Source organism: Chionomys nivalis, chromosome 4 (genome assembly GCF_950005125.1).
Source record: "Chionomys nivalis chromosome 4, mChiNiv1.1, whole genome shotgun sequence".
Lineage (NCBI taxonomy): Eukaryota > Metazoa > Chordata > Mammalia > Rodentia > Cricetidae > Chionomys > Chionomys nivalis.
In genome coordinates this window covers 57,111,500-57,131,669 of record NC_080089.1, presented here as the reverse complement: position 1 = coordinate 57,131,669, position 20,170 = coordinate 57,111,500, and the positions used below count along the sequence as shown (strand labels likewise).

Genomic DNA, 20,170 nt, shown 5'->3' with positions numbered 1-20,170 from the left:
GCCCTAACTCACCCTTGACCCCTGAACCCTGGGTCCACCCACCACCTGGCTTGCTCCCACTTGAACACCCTCCTCCCACCATGGGCCTCTCAGAACCGTCTGGGATTGGTGCAGCCTTGGAGAGCCCTTTTCCCCATCCCAGGTGGATCCCAGGGAGTTGGGAGCAGGTGGAGACTTGGCAGAGAGGCTCCGAGACACAAATGGCCCGGGCCACTCCACGTGCACAGAGACCCTGCCAGTACAGGTGGGTGCCCCGGGGGCTACTTCAAGTACCCTTTGTACACAAACCCAGAGTCAATGTTTGAAGGTATGGTGGCAAGAGGGCACAGGTGAGTGTTTGTGTTTATCCAGGAAGTGAGTTCTGTTTGGAATGTCCCAACGCATGGGCAGACAGGTAAAACATGAAAGATGGGTATCTTTTGTTTTGCTGAACCTTCATCTACAAAAAGACTCCCAGATCAACCACCTCCTGGTGTTAAAGGGAGTTCATTAGTGCGTTTTACATAAGCAGCTGATATGTTATTAGGTGTGAGTTGGGGGTGTAGCTAAGTGAGTAGAGTACTTGTCTAGCATATATGAAGCCCTGTGTTCAATCCCCAGCACTGCATAAACCTACACACGCCTATAATCCCAGCACTCAGGAGATGGAAGCAGGAGGACAAGAAGTCAAGGTTATTCTCATTACATAGTGAGTTCAAGGCCATCCTGGAATCTATGTGATGTCAGAGTCTCTAATCTGAGTGGGAAACAGCATAGGGAACAATGCACACCAAGCTCTATGCAGATGCTAAGGAAGTGGCCCTGGCCCAGGACTGAGGCGCTGTGTCTGCCACTGAATTTAAAACTCACATCTGGCTGGGTTTTCCTGCAGCACCTGGGGCTTCCTCAGTCACGGCCTCAGCTCCCAGCTGAGGCCTCATGTGAGCGTCTGATCCCACAGGATCTCCTTGGTGGAACTTCAGACAAGTTTAACCTCCTGGCCAAGCTAGAACAAGCTCAGAGTCGGATATTGTCCCTGGAAAACCAGGTAGGTGAGATGCTGGAGTTGATCAGCCTGGAGCAGGCTCACAATGTAGCCTCTGGCCAGGAGCAATGCTTAGTATTCAAGTATGGTCTAGACCCAATGTACAAGTCCACAATTAGGGCCCATTATGTAACCAGGTCAGCCTTAGTCTGTGACCAGAGTGAAGGCCCAGTGTGGATGCCGCTCAGAGTGTGGACTCCATGCGGACTGCTGAGATCTGTCTGTGTCTTAGGCTGCCTCTTTGACTCCTCACCTCTGCTACTGCCAGGGTTTTGCCTTTTCCCAGAGGACAAGCCCAGACCCTGTCCTAGCTCTTGGGGAGGAGCTGTGCTGACTGCTGTCTTTCCAAATTCCCCTCTCCATGTCTGCAGCTTGAGGACTCAGCTCGCCACTGGGCACGAGAGAAGCAAAACTTGTCCTTACGGCTTCAGGAGCAACAACATGGTTTTGGACACCCGTCAAACTCCATCATCATAGACCAGTCTGTGAGTGATCCTGACACAGAAGTTCCTGGGTGATAGGCCAGAAACCATCCTAACCTCCAATCATGAGGCCCTGAGGAAAACTTGGGAGATAGATCTTAAGCCAAGTATCAGAAGTCTAGAGTTGAGGTCCCACCATTAACAAACTGGATAACCAAGTGACCTCCATTCCCCCACTCATCTGAAGGGACAGGAATGCCTGCCAACGTGTCCCCTTCCCCATTAGTTTTCCTAAACCTCAAGGATGAGATAACTATGGGTGAGACATGGCCTACACAGGCATTTCTAGAGCATTCTGGCTCTACTCTGCCATCACACGTGGGCAGAATACCTTGTACCTCTTCCTACACAATTTCTAGTGCAATAGATTTCTGTTTAGCTTCCTTCTTGGATGACATCAATACTGGGGATAGATTCACATTCCCTTCTTCCCAGGAACAAGTAGATCAACCACATCAGCCCCCCACCCCAAGCCCAGCCCTGGAGACTTCATACCCTACAGCAAAAGGTCCTGATTCTCCTACATTCAATCTATTCAATCTATTAGCACTTTGCAGCCAAGGCTCTACCAGCCCTAGACAGAACCTGAGCATAGCGTTACCTCTGCAAGCTCATGTAGTCCTAGGGACCCAGAGGAATTAGGCATCACCCGCAGTGATAAAATGCCACAGCCTGCTGGGTTTGGATCCTCAGAAGCGTGACTTGCCAGGCAAGATGCCCCAAGGCAGTGTACCCTGGGAATAGGCATGTACTTATCTGCTCTATATTGTATGTCATAGAGTGCTGGAGTGGCCAAGGATCCCCAACAGTTCTCCAAACTGGAACCCTCCCTGCCCAACTCAGACATGAAGTTCAACAGACCCTCAAACTCCAAGATTGAAACCTTTCACTCCCAGAAGACCTGAGCCTGGAGCTGGCCTCCTTCCCCATGTGCTGAGGAGTCATCCCCACCCTAAAGATGTCTTTAGTAAATGCTAGAACTCATTAAGCATTTGTCTCCTTCCTGGAGGGCGGCAGCTGGCAGTGGATCAGCGGCTATTTTCACATCCAGCTTGGGTCCTGGGCTGAGGCTGCCTTGTACCTATTGCCTGACCCAGAAAGCCAACACTATGATATCTGTGGAGAGTGCTGAGGAAACCATGGAGACCAGAAATAAGGTGCCTGAAGCTAAGCTCGTGCAAGACAAGAGAGAGGCCATGTTTCCCATCAATCCCCAATACCTTTTCATTTCTGGTACCCTTTCACTCAGGCTTAGGACTTCAGAGTGTCCTGGGAACAGAACGATTGAAGCCTTCCTATGACACCACTTGGATATCCCGTCATGCCTGGAAGAGTTGATGATATGGTGTGCAAATATAGTCAGAGGCAGGAAGTCATGAAGGCTGGGGTCCCAGTTAGCTTGAGTTCTGGCCATGAGCATTCTGGATGACTCTAGGTGATTGGAAATCTCTCTGACCTCCACATTCTTCATTTATCCCATGCAAAGCATCTGTCTTGGCAAGGAGACCCTTTGCAGCACTGAAATTTCTGAGTCACCAATGAGAAGAGAGAAAGACAGCTTGAAACACAGAGAGACACATGGGAGGAGGGCCATAGACTAGGGAGAAACAAAGGGCTCAAGACTGGACCCAGAACCTTCAGTCTTACTATAAAGAACCAAGCCAGCTTGACTGCTGTTTGGAGCTGGTCTGGCCTCCACACCTATCTACAGGACTTAGACTCTGGTAGCCAAGGGCTAGCAAGAATCTGGCACCTGCTCATGGCACGTTATAGAACCAGAGGGTCTAGATATATCTGGACAGAGACAGATGTCATATAAACCAAATTCTGAGCAGACTCCATCCTGTGCTCTTAGAAAACAGACCTGGGGCGTGCCCACAGGATGGGCAGCAGAGGGTGTGGAGCCTTTTGGCCTTCTGTTATCAGGCCCCATCACCTCACTTCAGCCTCTTAGTGGCGTGATGTTTCATCACATGCAATTCCACACAGGAGGACAGGGATTACTCACATCTCCCTGGCCACCCTGTCCCCACAGCAGAGCTCCCTGGGTCCGTTGATAACTGCTGGACTGATGGTACTAGCCTCTCCTGATAGATCTCATTTAGATCCCTTAGCGATCTTAGTGTCTATTCTGCTAACTCCTGAACTGATGGCGGGGGGGGGGGGGTCACAGTTGGGCTGCACAACAGCTTCCCATCTTCCTAAATGCCGCTCATCCCACTGTTGACCAAGGATCAGGGTTCATCTCCACGGGGGTAATGAATGTCTTAGAGATCTTCTAGGAATGAAAACACTCTGCAGAGTTCATCTGTTTATTAACTTTCTGGGTAAGTAAAGGAAGAGAGTGGATAAAGAAGAGGAGGACCCAGATAACCTAGGCAGGTGGCCCCTGAGAGCTCAGAACCATCCAAAGGGAGCAGGTGTTTCTGGAGACAGAGACACCTGCCCAAAGGCCCCCACGGGGCCATCGCCCCGTGTGACTCCAGCCTGCAGTTCAGACAGTGTCACCCTGACTGATCATGGTGGTGCCCAGGTCCTTCTTGAGAGGCTGGAAGTTGAAGAGGATGGGCTTCTCAGGCAACAGGATGAGACTAAACTTGGTCCCCACGTCAGAGAGACTTTGAACTTCAATTCTGAAGTTCTCCAGCACCTGAAGAAGAGGAGGTAGGCTTGAGTAATGGAAAGGAGGATTTGTCTCCCCTAGGTCACACCCACTCAACATCTGTACACGCAGGGTTGTTATGTTGAGTATGAGCTAAAGAACATGCCACAAATTATTCACTCTCACCACGTCTAAATGGGTCCTGCGTGCTCTGTTCCATGACTTTACCTTTGACCTTAACTAATCTGTTGAGCAACGTCTCCCACTTCACCTCCTGAGTGTGGACAGATAGATAGATGCTCAAGGGACATCAATGGATAGGTAAGAAATAGGTTAGTCCAAATGAGGAGGCAGCTGGGAGTTGGGATAGATTGGTGAGCCCTGAGGCTGCACTCCCTAGATTCTGAGATGGAGGGAGGAATGTTGATGACTTCCCAGGGTGCTGCCATGTCCCAGAGTCCCACTCACGTTGATGAGGAGGATGGTCATCTCCAGCTCTGCAATCCGCCGTCCCAAACACTGTCGAACACCCCAGCCAAAGCCCAAGTACCGGAAGTGGGTGCTATTTTTGCTTTTTTCCAACCAGCGAGTTGGGTCAAACTTGTCTGGGTTGGAGAAGTAGCTGGGTTCTCGGCCCATGGCATAGATAGCCACCTGCACCAATGTCTAGGAGCAAGGTAACAAAGTCTGAGTGGTTCCAGCTCCCCACCATTCCAAGTACAACCCTAACCCCAGCTTCCTTGGGACCCTACTTCCAAGCCTAGCTTCCCAGCTATCCAAGACAGGACAGGGCAGGGCCTTCTGCCCACTGTGTAGCTTCAAACAGGGCTCCTACCCCTCTGTGAACCTTGATGAAGGCTGAATACACAAAGCTAAAGAAGAACCCATGGGGTTTTCCTATGCTGTTCTCAACCCTTGCCATACCTCAACCCAGAAATACCAGCCAGGTTAGCCTTGTAGCCCTGAACTCCAGAATTCATTACCCACCATGCCCACTGCCACAACTACTGTTCACGCAAACTGAGATCGCCGCATCTGGGTGCCCCACCAATGCCCCAACATCAGGAAGAAAGGCCCAGAGAGAAGCCCCCATCACCACCATCTACTTAGAATTGAAACCTGCTCCCTCCTCTCTTCCATGTGACTAGCAGAGCCCCTGAGTCCTACCTTGGCAGGAATCTTGTAATTACGAAGCACCACATCATTCATAAGATACCTCTGCAAGGTCACAGAGATGGGGTGGAGCCTGCAGAAAGAGGACCCTCAGAGATAGATGGCCTCAGATCCTGGAACAGGGATGTATCCCCTACCCTGACTCCCACACCAACCTACCATTGCAGCTCCCCCCCCACCCGACTACAGGGAGAAACTAAGGCAGGACTTGGTTCTAGTTCTCATTCCCCAGTCCTATTCACCCCTTCCACACTTCTCCCTATTTCTACTCTCCTCCACTAGCCCATCCCTGGAACCCTTCCCCAGGGACTTGGGGATGGAGAGGCATGGGTATGCTAGACTTGCCTCAGGGTCTCCTTGATGCTGGCTTTTAGAAGCGGGACCAACTGCACCATCTTGACCATATCTCCCTGGGCCTGGCGCCGGGCAGCCAGAACCTCTGCCCGCAGCATCTCCTGTACTTTCAAGTTGTGTGCCATCTCATACAAGTTCCACAGCAGGGTCATGGATGTCTGGTGGAAATACAAAGATTGCAAAAGCCAGGAAGGCCCATCACTTCAAGGTGACACATTGTCTATGACCTACCTTAAAGAACTTCCCTGTCTTCTACTCTCAACCCCCTATATCCAAGACCAGTTGCAAAACCTTTGAAAGGCCAATGTTTAAGGTTTTCTTGGTGTCCAGGTAGGGAGCTTGTGATGGCGTGCTTGCCTAACGTGCACAAGGTCTGGAGTTCAGTCCCCAGCACCATATAAACTGGGTGCGTTGGTAAATTTGGGAGGCAGGATATCATCCTCAGTTACACAAGTTCAAGGTCAGCCTGGGCTACCTGATACACTGTCTCAAAAATAGTTAATGCCAAGGGATGGATATTCAGAGCAGGATTTACCTCTGCCTTCATCCCGTGTGAACCCAGCTCTCTTTCATCTCCTAACCAACAGCTACACAGCCAATGTCCTCTTCCAGAGGGCTCCAGAGGCTTCCAGAAATCACATTTATACTTCCGTAAGGTTTGTCTACCCAATCAAAGGCATAGTGGCACAGGCCTTTAATTCCAACACTTGAGAGGCAGAGCAGGCCGATCTCTGAGTTCAAGGTCAACCTGGTCTACAGAGTGAGTTCCAGGACAGCCAGGGCTACACAGAGAAACCCTGTCTCAAAAAGCAAAATGAAATAAAACAAAACAAAAGAAATTTATCCACTGAAATGACTGTCATTCCTTTGGTGTCACTGAGAGACAACTGAGTCTCAGCATTCACCTCAATAACAGAAAACAAGACTCAACCATCCTTAAGACAGACCACAGATCTGTTCTCCATCTTTGCTGCAGTTGGTGCAAAAGACGTACTGGGATTCACAATGTAACTTCAACGAGAAGCAGAGGCTGCAGCCATTGGTCTTCCACTGGAGGCATCAGTGACCCTGCTCAAGCCCCACAGTCTCAGACTCACCCAGGTCAGCAGACTAAGCAGACAGAGGCCTCAGCCTGGACCACACTCCCTCCTGGGGCAGAGGACACAGATTGTAGACACATTATCAAGGATCATATTTCTATCCAAAAGGTTTAAATATGCACACCTCTATCTTCCCAGCAGAGACAAAAGTGGAAACAATGTCAAGTTACTTCTTGGCTTTAAGTCCTGGCTCCTCAGAGCCTGCAGATGAAGTATGGAGGCTCCATGGACATGTGCCTGCTGCCCCCCTAGCATCTCTCCTATGACCTCTCCAATACAAGGCCAGTGCCCTAGCTACAGACACTGTAGACTCTGAGGAGTCTTCCCCAAGGAAGTTCCTAGAATTCCTTATCTACCCGGAAAGCAAATAGACTCCTTGAAAACACTGACCACCAGTGTGTTTATCTCAGAGCCTCCAAGGCCAGCCACAGGATAGATACCCAGGATAGCAGGCAAACAAGGTAGCTCATTCTACTCTGCTAACTGTGTGCCTCGGCCCAGCTGTTTAACCTCTCTGTACCACTGTTCACCTATAAAGAAAAGATGACTGTGATAGACCCCACAGTGTCACAGGGCCTTGGTGTCTGTTGGGCAACAGGACACAGGATAAATTAAAAGGTTGATATGTTTCAAGGGCGCAGGGTGGAGGATCCACCCAGAATTTGGCCCCCACTGTCTCCATCCACATCACTGTCTTTTTGCAACCTTCAACTCTGAGTCAGATTCTAGCTCAACTCTGTTCTAAAAACATCATCTGATCACTCAAAGAACATCTGTAAAAGCTGGTACACAAGGTCGATTGGTCTTTGTTGGCCTGTGCTAACTCTTCTCTTTGAGGCTGAAGACACCAAAATAAGAATCATTTAGATGGTGTGGAGATGTCAAGAGTGGAACTTTGCAAGCAGATCACGTCATGATGGGGCTGCCCCACCCCAATTACAGTTGGAATCAAAACTGCCTCCCTGCGAGGAATCTCATGATCAACACTGAACGCCATCCCCACAAACAATTCTCCTTTCGATTCTCCTAGTGGTCAGTAGCTGTGCATGCATCTGCCATCTAGCCCTGTGACATATGACAGTCATGTTATCACCCTTCCTTCAACCACAAATACACATGTCTTCATCTAAACTATTTTTTTTTTTTTTTTTGGTTTTTCGAGACAGGGTTTCTCTGTAGCTTTGGTGCCTGTCCCGGAACTAACTCTTGTAGACCAGGCCAGCCTCGAACTCCCAGAGATCCGCCTACCTCTGCCTCCCGAGTGCTGGGATTAAAGGCCTGTGCCACCACCGCCGGCATCATCTAAACTATTAATATCTCATAAGTGACTGCATTTGGATATGCCCTCTAAGGAGACTATGGGGTAAAGGGGAGACATGGGTGTAGGCTCTAGCCCAGGCACTGATGTCCTAAGAAGAGGAAGAAGGCAAGACAGAAGTCATGAGGGATGCCCACATGTAGACACGAGGGAGATGGCCACCATCAAGCCTCAGAATGAAACAGTCCTGCTCGCACCTTGATATGGCTTTTAGCTTCAAGCTGTGAGAGAATGTGTCCGTTGTCAAAGCCACTCTTCTACACTGTGCTGTTAAGATGGCTTAAGCTCCCAAGACAACAGTCTCCTATCTCTGGGCTGAGAACACTAATTCCAGCACTTGGGAGCCCAAAGCAGAAGAACTGATATGAGTTCAGGGTCAGCCTGACCTATAGAGTGAATTCCAGGCCTTATCTGAACTTATCTGAAACAGCAATGACGAAAACCACAAAGGGTCTGGAAATGCAGCTCAGCTGGCAGAATGCTTGCCTACCATGCAAGAAGCCCTGGGTTTGGTCTCAGCACTGCATAAAATCAAACGTGGGGCAGGAGAGATGGCTCCACAACTAAGAGGATTCAAAGCTTGGCAACCCTATGGTGGCTTACAACTGTAATGCCAGTTCCAAGGGATCTGACACCACCTTCTATCCTCCCCAGGCACCAGGCACTCACTTGGTGCAGATATATATGCAGGCAAAATACTCATACATGTAAAAAATATTTTTTTTAACAAATTGAACATGGTAATAGCAGTCCTGTAATCCCCAAATTCGGGGAGTAGGGGCAAAAGGATCAAGAGTTCAAGGTCAACCTTATCTACATAGTGTGTTCAAAGCCACCCTTGGCTACAGAAACCCCCATCTCAAAAACAACCAAAGTTCTATGCAGGAACTGAACCTGTTATTCCTTCTTTCTCACAGATGAGTCAGTCTCAGATCCTGCCCTATGGGTTGTGAAGAGTGTTTGGTTCCTGGTGTAGGAGGTCCTTCTGTCTATATGTTGATTTATTGGTTAATGAATAAATCTGTTTTGGCCAGTGGCTTAACAGAATAGAGCTAGGTGGGAAAACTAAACTGAATGCTAGGAGAAAGTGGGCAGAGTCAGGGAGAGGCCCTGTAGCCCTGCCGGAGACAGACACCAGACAGAACTTTACCCGGTAAGCCACAGCCACGTGGCGAATTACAGATTAATGGAGATGGGTGAATTTAAGATATAAGAATTAGCCAGAAATACGCTTAAGCTATTGGCAAAACAATATTGTAAATAATATGGTTTCTGAGTGATTATTTCAGGTCTGGACAGTCGGGAACAAACAAGCGGCCTCCCCAAACAGGTTCATGGCAGGACTTTAATGTTACCCTTCTAAAAGACTACCATTTAGGGCCTGGCACCAAGAGAGAGAAGCATATCATGCTCGTGTGCCCAGCCCCTCGTATTAACAGCAGTGCTTCTGACAAGGCAGCTGGTGGGGAAGGGAGCATGTGGGCACCAGGAGGCCCACGCCAGGCCTTACAGCACTCACCGTGTCTACTCCCCCTGCCAGCATCTCCGTAATGTTGGCCTGGATGTTCTTGAAGGACATCTTGCTACCACTCAGGAGGCTATAGAGGACACCAGGGTACTGGTTGAAGTCTTGCTTGTGCCGTAAGTCCCAGTAGAAGTTCTGAGTGTATTCACCAGCTGTGGAGCAGGAGGAGGAACAGAGTGAGGCTCCCTGTAGGTGGGAGGGTAGGAGGGTGCCAGGGGCTTGGTAGTCCGGAACCCCTACCAGTAGGCAGCCATTTTACTAAGCCTCCATTTTTGTACTAACCCCTTCATATTTGTTTTGTCATTTAATTCCTTCCCTTAATTTTTTTTACTTCATGTGTGTTAATGTTTTGCCTGCACAGATGTCTGCGCACCATGCGTGTGCTATGTCCATGAAGGCCAGAGGAGGGTGCTGGATCCCTGGGACTGGAGTCACAGACAGTTATAGGCTACCATGTAGATTAGGAGTTGAACCAGAGTCCTCTAAGAGGGCAGCCAGCACTCTTAACAACCAAGCCAGTTTTCCAGCCCTTGTCATTTAATTCTTGATCTTCCCCACTGTGTGTGTGTGTGTGTGTGTGTGTGTATGTGAGAGAGAGAGAGAGAGAGAGAGAGAGAGAGAGAGAGAGAGAGAGAGAGAGAGAGAAAGAGGGAGAGCCCATGTATGTATGTAGAGGTACCCTCAAGGACCTTGTTTCTTTGAGGTGGGGTCTCTCATTGGTCTGGAACTCACCTAGTGTCTAGGGTAGCTGGCCAGTGAACCCCAGGAAGCCACATGTCTCAGTCTCCCAGCACTGGGAGCTGTGGTACAAGCAAACATTACTATGAGTCCTGGGAATTGAACTCAGGTCTTCACACTTGCAAGCAAGCACTTTACTGACTGGGCGGAGTTGGTTGATTGCCCAAGCTTCTGTAGGGACTGATGGTCAAGGTGACATTTGATGTCCCCACACCCCAGGCAGTTTTATCCATCAACCTTCCCCTCTCAATAGGCCCTAGCTCTCCCCCTAAGCCTTCTGTCACTAGACAACTGTGACGCAGACACCAGCCATCAACTCTATAGATAACAAGCAACTTTTTAAAAAGGGTTTTTTTTTAAGGGCTTATTTTTTTTAAATGAAGTGTACATGTGTATTTGGTGTGTGTGTGTGTGTGTGTGTGTGTGTGTGTGTGTGTGTGTGTGTGTGTGTAAGTGTAGGCGCCTGTGGAGGACAGAAAAGCCCATCAAATCCCCTGGAGCTAGAGTTACAGGAAGTTGTGAGCCTCCTAATTAGTCCTAGAATTCAAGCTCTCTAAGACCAGCAAGTGTCCTTAACTGCTGAGCCATGTCTCCAGCCCCTAGTCGTGAGACCTGTTAAGAAACACCATGGACATCTTTACTCCCCCTTCTCCAGAAAAACAAAAACAAAAACCTCCAATAGTCAGCCTTCAGCCCTGACACTCATCCCTGCTCACCAGAAGTTTCCTCAATGATAAATTAGCACTCATTGACTAATCTTGAAACAAAGAGGCAACCTGAAGCCAGGGATTCAGCTAGATGCACTCTCTGTTTGGTGACCCCACTTCCTGATTATTGCCAGAGGAGTCCTCACCTTTATCAAAAATCACATCCCAGGCAGCCGCATGGTCCTTCCAGATCTTAGTTCTGAAGAATCGAAAGAGTTCTGGAGGCAGGATGAGCATGGGGACACTAGTGTGGAACATCTGGTAGACAGCATCGATGAACCGCTGGGATTCAGGGTCCACGATCTCCTCCAACATCCCCAGGCGCTCCCCAAAGATGACATTGGTGACGGCTGCAGTGGGAGGCTGAAGCTGAAGACCCCCTTCCAACCTGGCTATATGAGAACCTCAGCTCCCAGAATTATCTCCACCCACACCCACCACACGCAGGAGTTCTCCTTCATCCTCAGCTTCCTCCAACAAAGAAACGAAGAAGCAGAGACCTGAACCCCGAAGGATGAAAGAAGGCACTCAGGTCCCTCATTGGGAGGTCCCGAAAAGGATGCTTTTGTGGGAAGCATGTACAGGATGAACTGAATCAGGACAAAACTGTCCAAGAGGGATTTCCCCTTGTAATTGATTGAATTCACTATGTCACACATGAGCTGAGAGACTTGGGATATCAGTCTGAGTTACCCAGGACTCAATCTTGTTAGAGCTAAAAGATCACAACCACCTTCAAATTTTCTCAACTACCACATGAAGAATTTGAATGCCAAGTTCATTCCATGCCCAGGGTACCCCAAATCTCCAACAGGCCTCACATGACCTCCACTAAGCCACATGCATGTACTGTTGCCTGGTCTAAGCTGCCTGACTACCTTACCCAGTCCGAATAACTTCTAGATGTCTTTCCACACCCAGCTCAGATCAACCATGAAGGCCTCCTCTGTCCTGCTCAACTTCAGAGGTCTGTTTCTAGGAGGGGGAGACTAGCAGCATGAAGGACCAGGCCAAGCTCTGGCTTTTGGAGGATGGTGGCATGGAAGATCTATGTTTGGGGGACCCCCACAACATGAATGTCAGATGAAAGGAACCTGGCTACCTCCTGGGTGACAGACAGTAGAGCATATTCAAGAAGCCAACCCATACAACTGCAAGCTGGCTCCCTGGCCCTAACTCCCTCCAGCCAAGTGTAAGACCCTTACACTCAAAGGAAAAGCGGAACAGGTCACCACTGATGTCCCCTGAAAATTTTCCAGAGTTCTGCTCCTTGATGCGCTTGTGCAAGACCTTGATGAAGTCATGAGCTACACCTTCCATCAGGGGCACGAAGTTCTTGATGGCGTCACGGGACATCACCTCCTGGTTTAGTACAATTCGATCTTTCTTCCAAGCTTCTGACTTCCTGGGGAAATACATGTCCACCTCATGGTCACAGAGTCCAGGCCTGGCAGAGGCACTGGATGGGCTCTCTAGTTTTCAGAGCCTGCACCATCACTGTCTCTCCCACTCCCCAACATTCACGGTTGTCTCCTGCTCCCTCCCCGCCCTCCCTGGCCTAGGAGAGGAGAATGGACCAGAGCTGGCAACAGAGAAAAAAAGCCTGACTGTCTTCCACACTGACAGCTGCCGCCACCACCCACCACCCACCACCACCAAGAACCCGAAACGCTTATCTCCTTTGAAGTAACTCTGAGTTGTCTGAGTTGACCCCCCTCGAAGCCCTTCTCCCATGTATTCCTCTGTCTTCTGATCCTTACACAACCTTGCCATCGAAGACCCTTCTCGTTCATCGTTCTCATTCCCACACAGGTGAAGCCAACTGACCTTTTCTCCCCAAAGTATCTGAGAATTCACTACGTTGGGAACCCTAGCTATTCAGAATCATTTATGAAAAGAAAACCTTGAGATTAGGATCTGCGCAGGTAAAGGTGTTTAGCACTAAGCCTGAAGATCTGAGCTCAAGTCCTGGGACCCACGTGGTGTAAGGAGAGACATGACTTCCACAACATATTCTTAGACTACCACACATGTGCAATGGTGTGCATGTGTCCACACACATACACATGTATGTACACACATAAATATAATTTTTATTTAAAAATTCAATTCATGACACACATAAAAAATCAACTTATGCGAAGCTCTTTCTCTAATTTGGGAGTTTGTTTGTCTAAGAATGTTGTTGTGAGCTGCCAAAATGGCTTACGGCTCTTGATCTTGTTCAGTTCCCAGCACTCCTGTAGGACAACTCACAACCATGCACCATAACTCCAAAGGACCCAGTGTCCTCTCCTAGCCTTCAGGGGCACCTGTATACACATGGCATGCACTCACACAGACATACACACACATACATGGATTTAAAAAAATAATAAAAACTTTGGCGCAAAGAATGTTGTAAACTCATGACCCCAGCCTACCTTCTCCTTCCATGGACACCTTCGCCACTTGGACAGCTCCCTAGCCTGAGCCCCTGCCCCCGTTTTTGTGTATGGTTTTACTGAATCTAAATATACTCCTAAAAGATACTTTAAAAGTGTACAATTATTTCCAGATTTTTAAAACACCTGTCAGACTTGGGGGCACTTGCCTTCTGTACTCAGTTTTACGTTTCGGAAGAGTTCTGTTATGGACCCAAGTCCATATATGGTGACTGGTACATGCTACCTTCTTGTCCACCATCCTCTCAACCAGCGAGGAGGCTTCCTGGTTTTTCTGTGCTTTCTAATGTTTTCTCACAGGAAAAGCATTGTAGTCCATGTCTCCTGGGGGAACTACTCTGTGGCATATGTCCCTAAAGTTAGAAACACTATATAAATCACAGTCATCGTGTCCCTGGGAATAGTCAGTCTCAGGAGATAAGATCCAAGCACTGTTCACACGGAGGCCTGGTTTCTGCTCCCTCCACAGCTGACGAGAGAAGCAGCTACTCCAGAGAGCTCAGCTTCTCCAAGGCCTTGCCAGCCCTTGATCAAGTCATATTTAAATTTTTCAATGATGATTGGTGTGGTGGTACATGTCTTTCATCTTTAAGGGAGGCAGAGGCAGGCTGATGTCTGTGGGTTGAGGCCAACCTGGTCTACATAGCAACTTGTAGGAAGTTCTAGGCTATATAGAGGAAATGTGTGTGTGTGAGTGTGTGTGTGTTATATGCATATATAGTGTTTGCATATATATATGGTTAGGATATGTGCAGCCTAGTCTCAGATCAACACATGACTGTCCAGTGGGTTTCCTCGGGGCAAGGCACACATGGAAATTGACTCTCAGTAGTCCACGGGACAGCATAGGAATTTGCAAAATTCATGCAGCTTACAGACTCTTTTCTCTCTCATTATATTATTGATTCTTTGGGTGTTTTTCAGTTTTACTTTGTCAGCCTCATACTACAGCTGTAATTTTCTCTGGAAATGCTACTCTTTCTCAAATATTTTCCTCCAAGATTCAGCAGGGGGCTAACATTTCTCAAGTCTCTTATCTGGAATTCCTAATCCTAGGAACTTTTCTGACCCAATGGAGATAGTTAGGTACATATGAGAAAACAGCACTTGGGACATTAACCACGTCTCACAGTTCTGGAGAGGAGAGTAAGGCATGCGCACACAGAATAGGGAAAAAGCCTCAGGAATACACATAGTACCAACTGTTGAGAGGAAGTTCCCTGGACACCAACCATAGAATCATTGGTAGGATCTGGTATGCTCTAAGAGGAAAAAATACAATGCAAACTTTGGAATTGATGGATTCATCTTTACCATATACAGGAGCTCATATTGGTGGAAGAAGTATGGTATAGTGAGATGGGAAAAGAGAGCTTTATCAATGTCTGCCTCTTACAGAGATTGAGACATGGGACCCTCTTGTAGAAAAGGGAGTGTATCAAAGCATATCTTGCAGACATGAGAGAATTGTTTGGATTTGAATATTGTTGTTCTTAAAGCACTATACCCGTGTCTATTACTTTTTAATTTTGTAACCACAAGTAGCTGCCAGCTGACATAAGCGCTGTGCGAGCAGGATGTGTCTGGCTCCATATTTAGTTAAGCTTGCAAAAATGCTGAACTCTCTGTCTGGAATATGGTTATGTAAGGGGGTGGGAAAGTGTATTTGGGGAAGCATAAAGGGGGAACAATGGGGGCTTTCATAATGACTACAATGTATTCCTTAAAGTATGACGTATTTCTTAAAATCAAAACTAGGAGCCAACAATAAAACTGTTCATGTAAGCCTGGTAAGAAAAACTCTGTTAAGTATAAATAAATATGGTTTGAGCTATTCAGGGCCACTTGAGTTCAATCCACTTGGTGGTCAGAAGTTTTCCTTGTGCCAACCACCTCTTCCCCGCCCAGGACCTGAACCAGAGCCGAGGCTCAACCCCATCAATATATAAATAAGTTTTTCAACAAGCAGATTGGTAGAAAACAGTGTCTACATTTCACTGATGGATTTGCTGCTTCTCACAGCTCCTGCAGGCTGTCAGGACCCCACTTTATTTGCCACTGTGCTGCCAACACCTGGCACAAGGCCTGGCACTCAGCAGGTGCTTGATAAAGAGGCACTTCATGTTTAAAGCAATTAGTGAGAACTCGGCAAAGTCCTTCACCACTCATGAAGAACCTCAGCCTGACATCTCCCCGTAAGTCGGCAGCACAATTCCCTGTCGTCACCACCATCACCATCACCATCACCATCACCATCACCATCACCATCACCATCACCATCTTTCGCCTTATGGAGCAGGAAGATGAGAAGACCCACTCTTTCCCCCTCCAACACCCTCCATACACACAGGGTTCACTCAGAACTCACTTAAACAGGATCCCAATGGGCCTCTGGTAATACTGGTGATAGGCAAGCCAGGGGGGCAAAACATATCGTTCTGGGTAGGGACCCTCGCATGAAAACAGCAGCTCTGCATCTTCAGGGTCCAGAATATAAACAGACTCCACGCTGCCAAGCTTCTCCCTGGAAAAAAATGAGAGAGACTGAAGTTGGAACTGGGTCAGCCTCGGTTTCCTCTATGAAACGGAGACAGATGTGCCTTCAGTCTCATGGAACTGCTGAGGAGCCAAACGTGACACATATACCTATGACCACTGTGACTGCTCCACAGGACCACTTCCTGAACACTATCCTGCCTCACACAGCATACCCCAGGAGCAGCCTAGCCCATCCCAAACCTTCCATTTGTATCCATGCCTACCCATGCTGAATCTTCTTGTCCTGCTGGACTTGGAGCCATAGCACACTTCATGTTACCCTGCAGTGAATGTCCTGCATCTCCCATGTTCCAGGCCAGCGGCCCCTGTAGAACTGTAGCTCCGTGTAGATACCGCCCTTCACGTAATACTTCAGGGCTGAGGCAATGACTCAGTAACTAGGAGCCTATACCACTCTTTTTTAGAAGATTTATTTATTACATATGCAGTGTTCTGCCTGCAGGCCAGAAGAGATCACCAGATCTCATTATAGATGGTTGTGAGCCACCATGTGGTTGCAAGGAATTGAACTCAGGAGATCTGGAAGAGTAGCCACTGCTCTTAACCTCTGAGCCATTGCTCCAGCCCCAAGCCTATACCACTCTTGCTGGGTCCCCAGCACCCATGTTGGATAACTCCAGGGGACCCAACACCCTCTCCTGGCCTCTGAGGGCAACTGCACTTGTGCGCACCTATCTCCCCCCACACATATTTACGCCTAATCAAATATCTAAGCTAAAGCTTTGTTTAAAGACAAAGATTTAGTTTGTAGACATGGTTACAAATGGAAGGTTTGGGACGGGGCTTGGCTGCTCCTGGGTATGCTGTGTGAGGCAGGATAGTGTCCATGAAGTGGTCCCTCAGGAGGAGCTACAGTGGTCATGTTTGACTCTAAAGTTTGTTTGAAGCTGCAGAAGAAAAAAAAAATCAAGTCCCAAGTATGGATGAAGCTGACAGGTGACAGGGCCCACAGAGCGCTTTGCAGTCAGTGCCCAGGAACACACAACTATACGCATGACCGGGTGTCCTTCTAACAGTCAGTCCCCAGGAATACACAACTGTACACATGACCGGGTGTCCTTCTAAGAGAAACAGATTCTAACAGAGCCGTGAAAAAGAAAGACTCGGTGTCTAGGTGAGAAGACTGGTCTAAAGGCCGAGGAGAGTAATCCCAGAGGAAGCCGGTCTTCCGGTTGCACCTTGATGTTACACAGGGTCTAACTCCCAGAGCTCTGAGGCAATACACTTGTGTGTAAGTCTCTCTCTCTTCCCCCCATTCCTCCCCCCACTATCTCTCTCTCTCTCTCTCTCTCTCTCTCTCTCTCTCTCTCTCTCTCTCTCTCTCTCACACACACACACACACACACAAGTACTAAAAGGCCACAGGAGAGTCTGCCTCTTGTTTACACCACCTTTTTCCTAAGAACAATCCACTGATTTTTAAGAAAACAAATATCTATACTCTTAAGACACAAGTTAGGTGTTTCCTCTCCCCCTTCCTGACATCCCTTCTTCCCTTCCCCTTCCTTTTCCCTTCCTCTTTATTCTTCCTCCCTCTTTCTTTTTCTCTCCTTCCCTCTTTCTAGCTGTCCTCTCTCTCTCTCTCTCCCCTCTCCCTCCCCCCTTTATCCCTCTATCTCTGTCCTTCCATCTCTCGTTCCTCTCTCCTATCTCTGGCTCCTTCCCTCTTGACCATTTCATCACCCCACTTCAAGTCTCCCGAGTGTGTGTGTGTGTGTGTGTGTGTGTGTGTGTGTGTGTGTGTTCCTTCTCTCCTAATTTCTCCCTCTTTCTCCTTCATCCCTCTCCTGGAATGCACAGCTTTTGTATCAGAGTCTAAGCCCAGGCCCACCTTTACAAGCCATGGCCTTCCTCAGCTTGTTCATGGCCTCTAGAAAACACCCCTTCAGCATTTTTCCAGCTTCCACTATCCAATCCCATATTTGCTACATCCTAAAAGGCCCTGAAATGCTGTGAGGATCATCAGCCTCACTTCTGAGACTTGAGCCCAAGGAAACGATCTGACATCAACAGAACACCTGAAAGACAGACACTCATTAGAACATTGTATCTAAAGGTGTGAGCTCAACACTCACATAAAGTCTGTCCTCAAAACTTAGCTGTCCATACACATGGTCTATTGTACTGCTATTTTAAATCATATTAAAAAGACAAAAGGAGCCAGGCAGTGGTGGCACACACCTTTAGTCCCAGCACTCAGGAGGAAGAGGCAGGCAGATCTCTGTGAGTTTGAGGCCAACCTAGTCTACAACCAGGACAGGCTCCAAAGCTACACAGAGAAACCCTATCTTGAAAAACAAACAAACAAACAAAAAATAAACCAAATAGAGGGATGAGAAAAACTATTGAATGCATTGGGGAAGCAACTCCACATGACACACACAGTAGTCAGTCTTCGTGGTACTAAAGGACCATATAGGTTAAGGACGGATGTGATTTCAATTATTCATTCATGCATCCCTGATTTTCTCAGCCATTTTCCAAAGACTGCAAGGAGCCTTCATGGTATGGGGGTGAGGGGACCATGAGGGTGGTGCTTTGAGTCCCTCCCTTTTAGTGCTTGCTACCTTCCAGTCTATAAACTGTGGCATCACCCTGATGTGGAGCAAGGCAATGTACAAACTGGATTTCCAGTATTTGCTTAAGTCTGATGATCTACGACCTTGGTAAGTCCCTTCTCTTTCCAGAAAATGGGGATACGGTGGGGGCGAAAACACCAACTTCAGGTGACACAGCACAACACTCAGATGAAAGTGAGCTAGAGCAGCTGATGGAATAAGGCACTCTGACAGGGACAGCTTGAAAGCAGAGCTAAGGATCTTTTCGTTTAGGGTGAAATGCATCACCCTCCATGCTCCCTGACGACTGTGGCACCTCCCATCTCTTGAAGTAGCTCCAAAAAGAAAAAAAGAAAAAAAAAGCCCACAAGTAGCCTACAGACTTCTGACCACAAGGACTGTTAAGCGAGGATAGGCCACAGACCCTGAGATTTCAGAAGCCACGGACCGCAAGGTCATTGCTCCTAGAAGATGCTTAGGAAACCAACTTGTGTAGAGTCACAAAGGGCCTGGAGCTGAGGTTGGCCCTGAAGCAGGGTGGGAGCTTAGCCAGTAGTCAGGGAACCTAAACCTAGCTCTCCCCTGAAGGTAGAGACAGCCAGCTGGTCTTTTTGTCTGGAGGATGGTAGGTGAAGGGGGGCATTGGAGGTGTGTTTGCTCGCAGCCCTTCCTGCAAGGAACTGGGAAAGGAGAAAGCTAGGGACCATAAATTGGGAGGGTCTATGCTTCTCTAACCACCATCCCTAGGCTTGAAGAAATGAAAGAACGTAGACACAGGTCTGAGACCCCAAGCAGAACGTTTGAGCTGTCTGGAGCCCTGTGTCTCCCATATACCTGCTTCTGCCCTCTGCCAGGCTTACCTGTAAATGGGGCCGTACTTCTGGAAACTCTGTATTTGATGATAGTGGATTCTGTGTGTGCCATTCTTCTTCCAAAAGTGGTACAGGTTTAGCCAGCCATTGTCACTGGGGGAAGGGATCTCACTGAAAGGCCGAGGACTATTAGTAGAGATGCCAGCTTCCCCTCCAATGGTCAGCACTGGCCCCTGCCAGGTAGGGCTCAAGAAAGGTTGGTAGCCTTTGACCAGCACTGAGCGCAAGGAAAGTCCCTTGGCCAGCATACTGTACGCACGACTGCCACTTCTCGCTGTGTGCCTGTCTCTACCCCTAACCTCCACACTTATAACCACTAGCTCAAGGCCGGGAGAGAAGCCAAGGGAGCGCTGACCTACCCCCTCCTCCTCCGGAGAGCTGGGCCCACACAGCCCCTCCCAAACTCAGAGAGTGAACTTTCCAACGCTCTATCTGATAGATCTGTAGTCGGGATAAGCAAACACAGGCAGAAGACTCCAGGCCTCTGACATCAGCATCCACCCTATGGGCCACCAAGATCACTACCCTCTAGATACCCTAAAAGGCAAGTTTGCTATCTCTACCTTCAGGGGAAGAAAAGGAGGCTTAAGCCTCCTGACTGACGCTAGTTCCTTCTGGGCTCCAGGTCCTTTTCAGCACTTGGGTTTGTTCTCATTGCCCGCGGCTTTACAGGAAAAGGCCTTCTGCTGGCCGCTAGGTAGAATTCCGGTGCTG

At 48.4% G+C, this 20,170-nt stretch overlaps 2 protein-coding genes across 2 annotated transcripts in view; one reads left to right on the top strand and one right to left on the bottom strand.

Annotated features, from left to right (window-relative positions):
* Positions 1-2,440, top strand: part of Ccdc33 (coiled-coil domain containing 33) — a 96,672-nt gene extending 94,232 nt beyond the window's left edge. The window contains 5 exon segments of the mRNA XM_057768685.1: positions 143-270; positions 272-329; positions 941-1,027; positions 1,396-1,509; positions 2,286-2,440. Of these exon segments, the coding sequence (XP_057624668.1) occupies positions 143-270; positions 272-329; positions 941-1,027; positions 1,396-1,509; positions 2,286-2,411 (513 nt within the window). The 3' untranslated portion in view covers positions 2,412-2,440.
* Positions 2,441-3,810: 1,370 nt separating this feature from the next.
* Positions 3,811-19,727, bottom strand: LOC130873384 (cholesterol side-chain cleavage enzyme, mitochondrial). The gene is made up of 9 exons (XM_057768193.1): positions 19,445-19,727; positions 15,836-15,991; positions 12,229-12,428; positions 11,170-11,373; positions 9,573-9,730; positions 5,627-5,793; positions 5,276-5,354; positions 4,577-4,774; positions 3,811-4,156 (listed from the first exon to the last, which is right to left on the bottom strand). The coding sequence occupies exons 1-9, from the start codon at positions 19,702-19,704 to the stop codon at positions 4,001-4,003; spliced, it is 1,578 nt and encodes a 525-aa protein (XP_057624176.1). The 5' UTR covers positions 19,705-19,727; the 3' UTR covers positions 3,811-4,000.
* Between the last annotated feature and the right edge of the window lie 443 nt (positions 19,728-20,170).

Excerpts from the sequence above, each read along its gene's own strand:
- LOC130873384 (XM_057768193.1), bottom strand. The coding sequence starts at position 19,704 with ATGCTGGCCAAGGGACTTTCCTTGCGCTCAGTGCTGGTCAAAGGCTAC. Across the intron at positions 15,992-19,444 it reads AAGTACGGCCCCATTTACAG|GGAGAAGCTTGGCAGCGTGG; the intron begins GTAAGCCTGGCA and ends ATTTTTTTCCAG. Across the intron at positions 12,429-15,835 it reads CCCATTGGGATCCTGTTTAA|GAAGTCAGAAGCTTGGAAGA; the intron begins GTGAGTTCTGAG and ends GTATTTCCCCAG.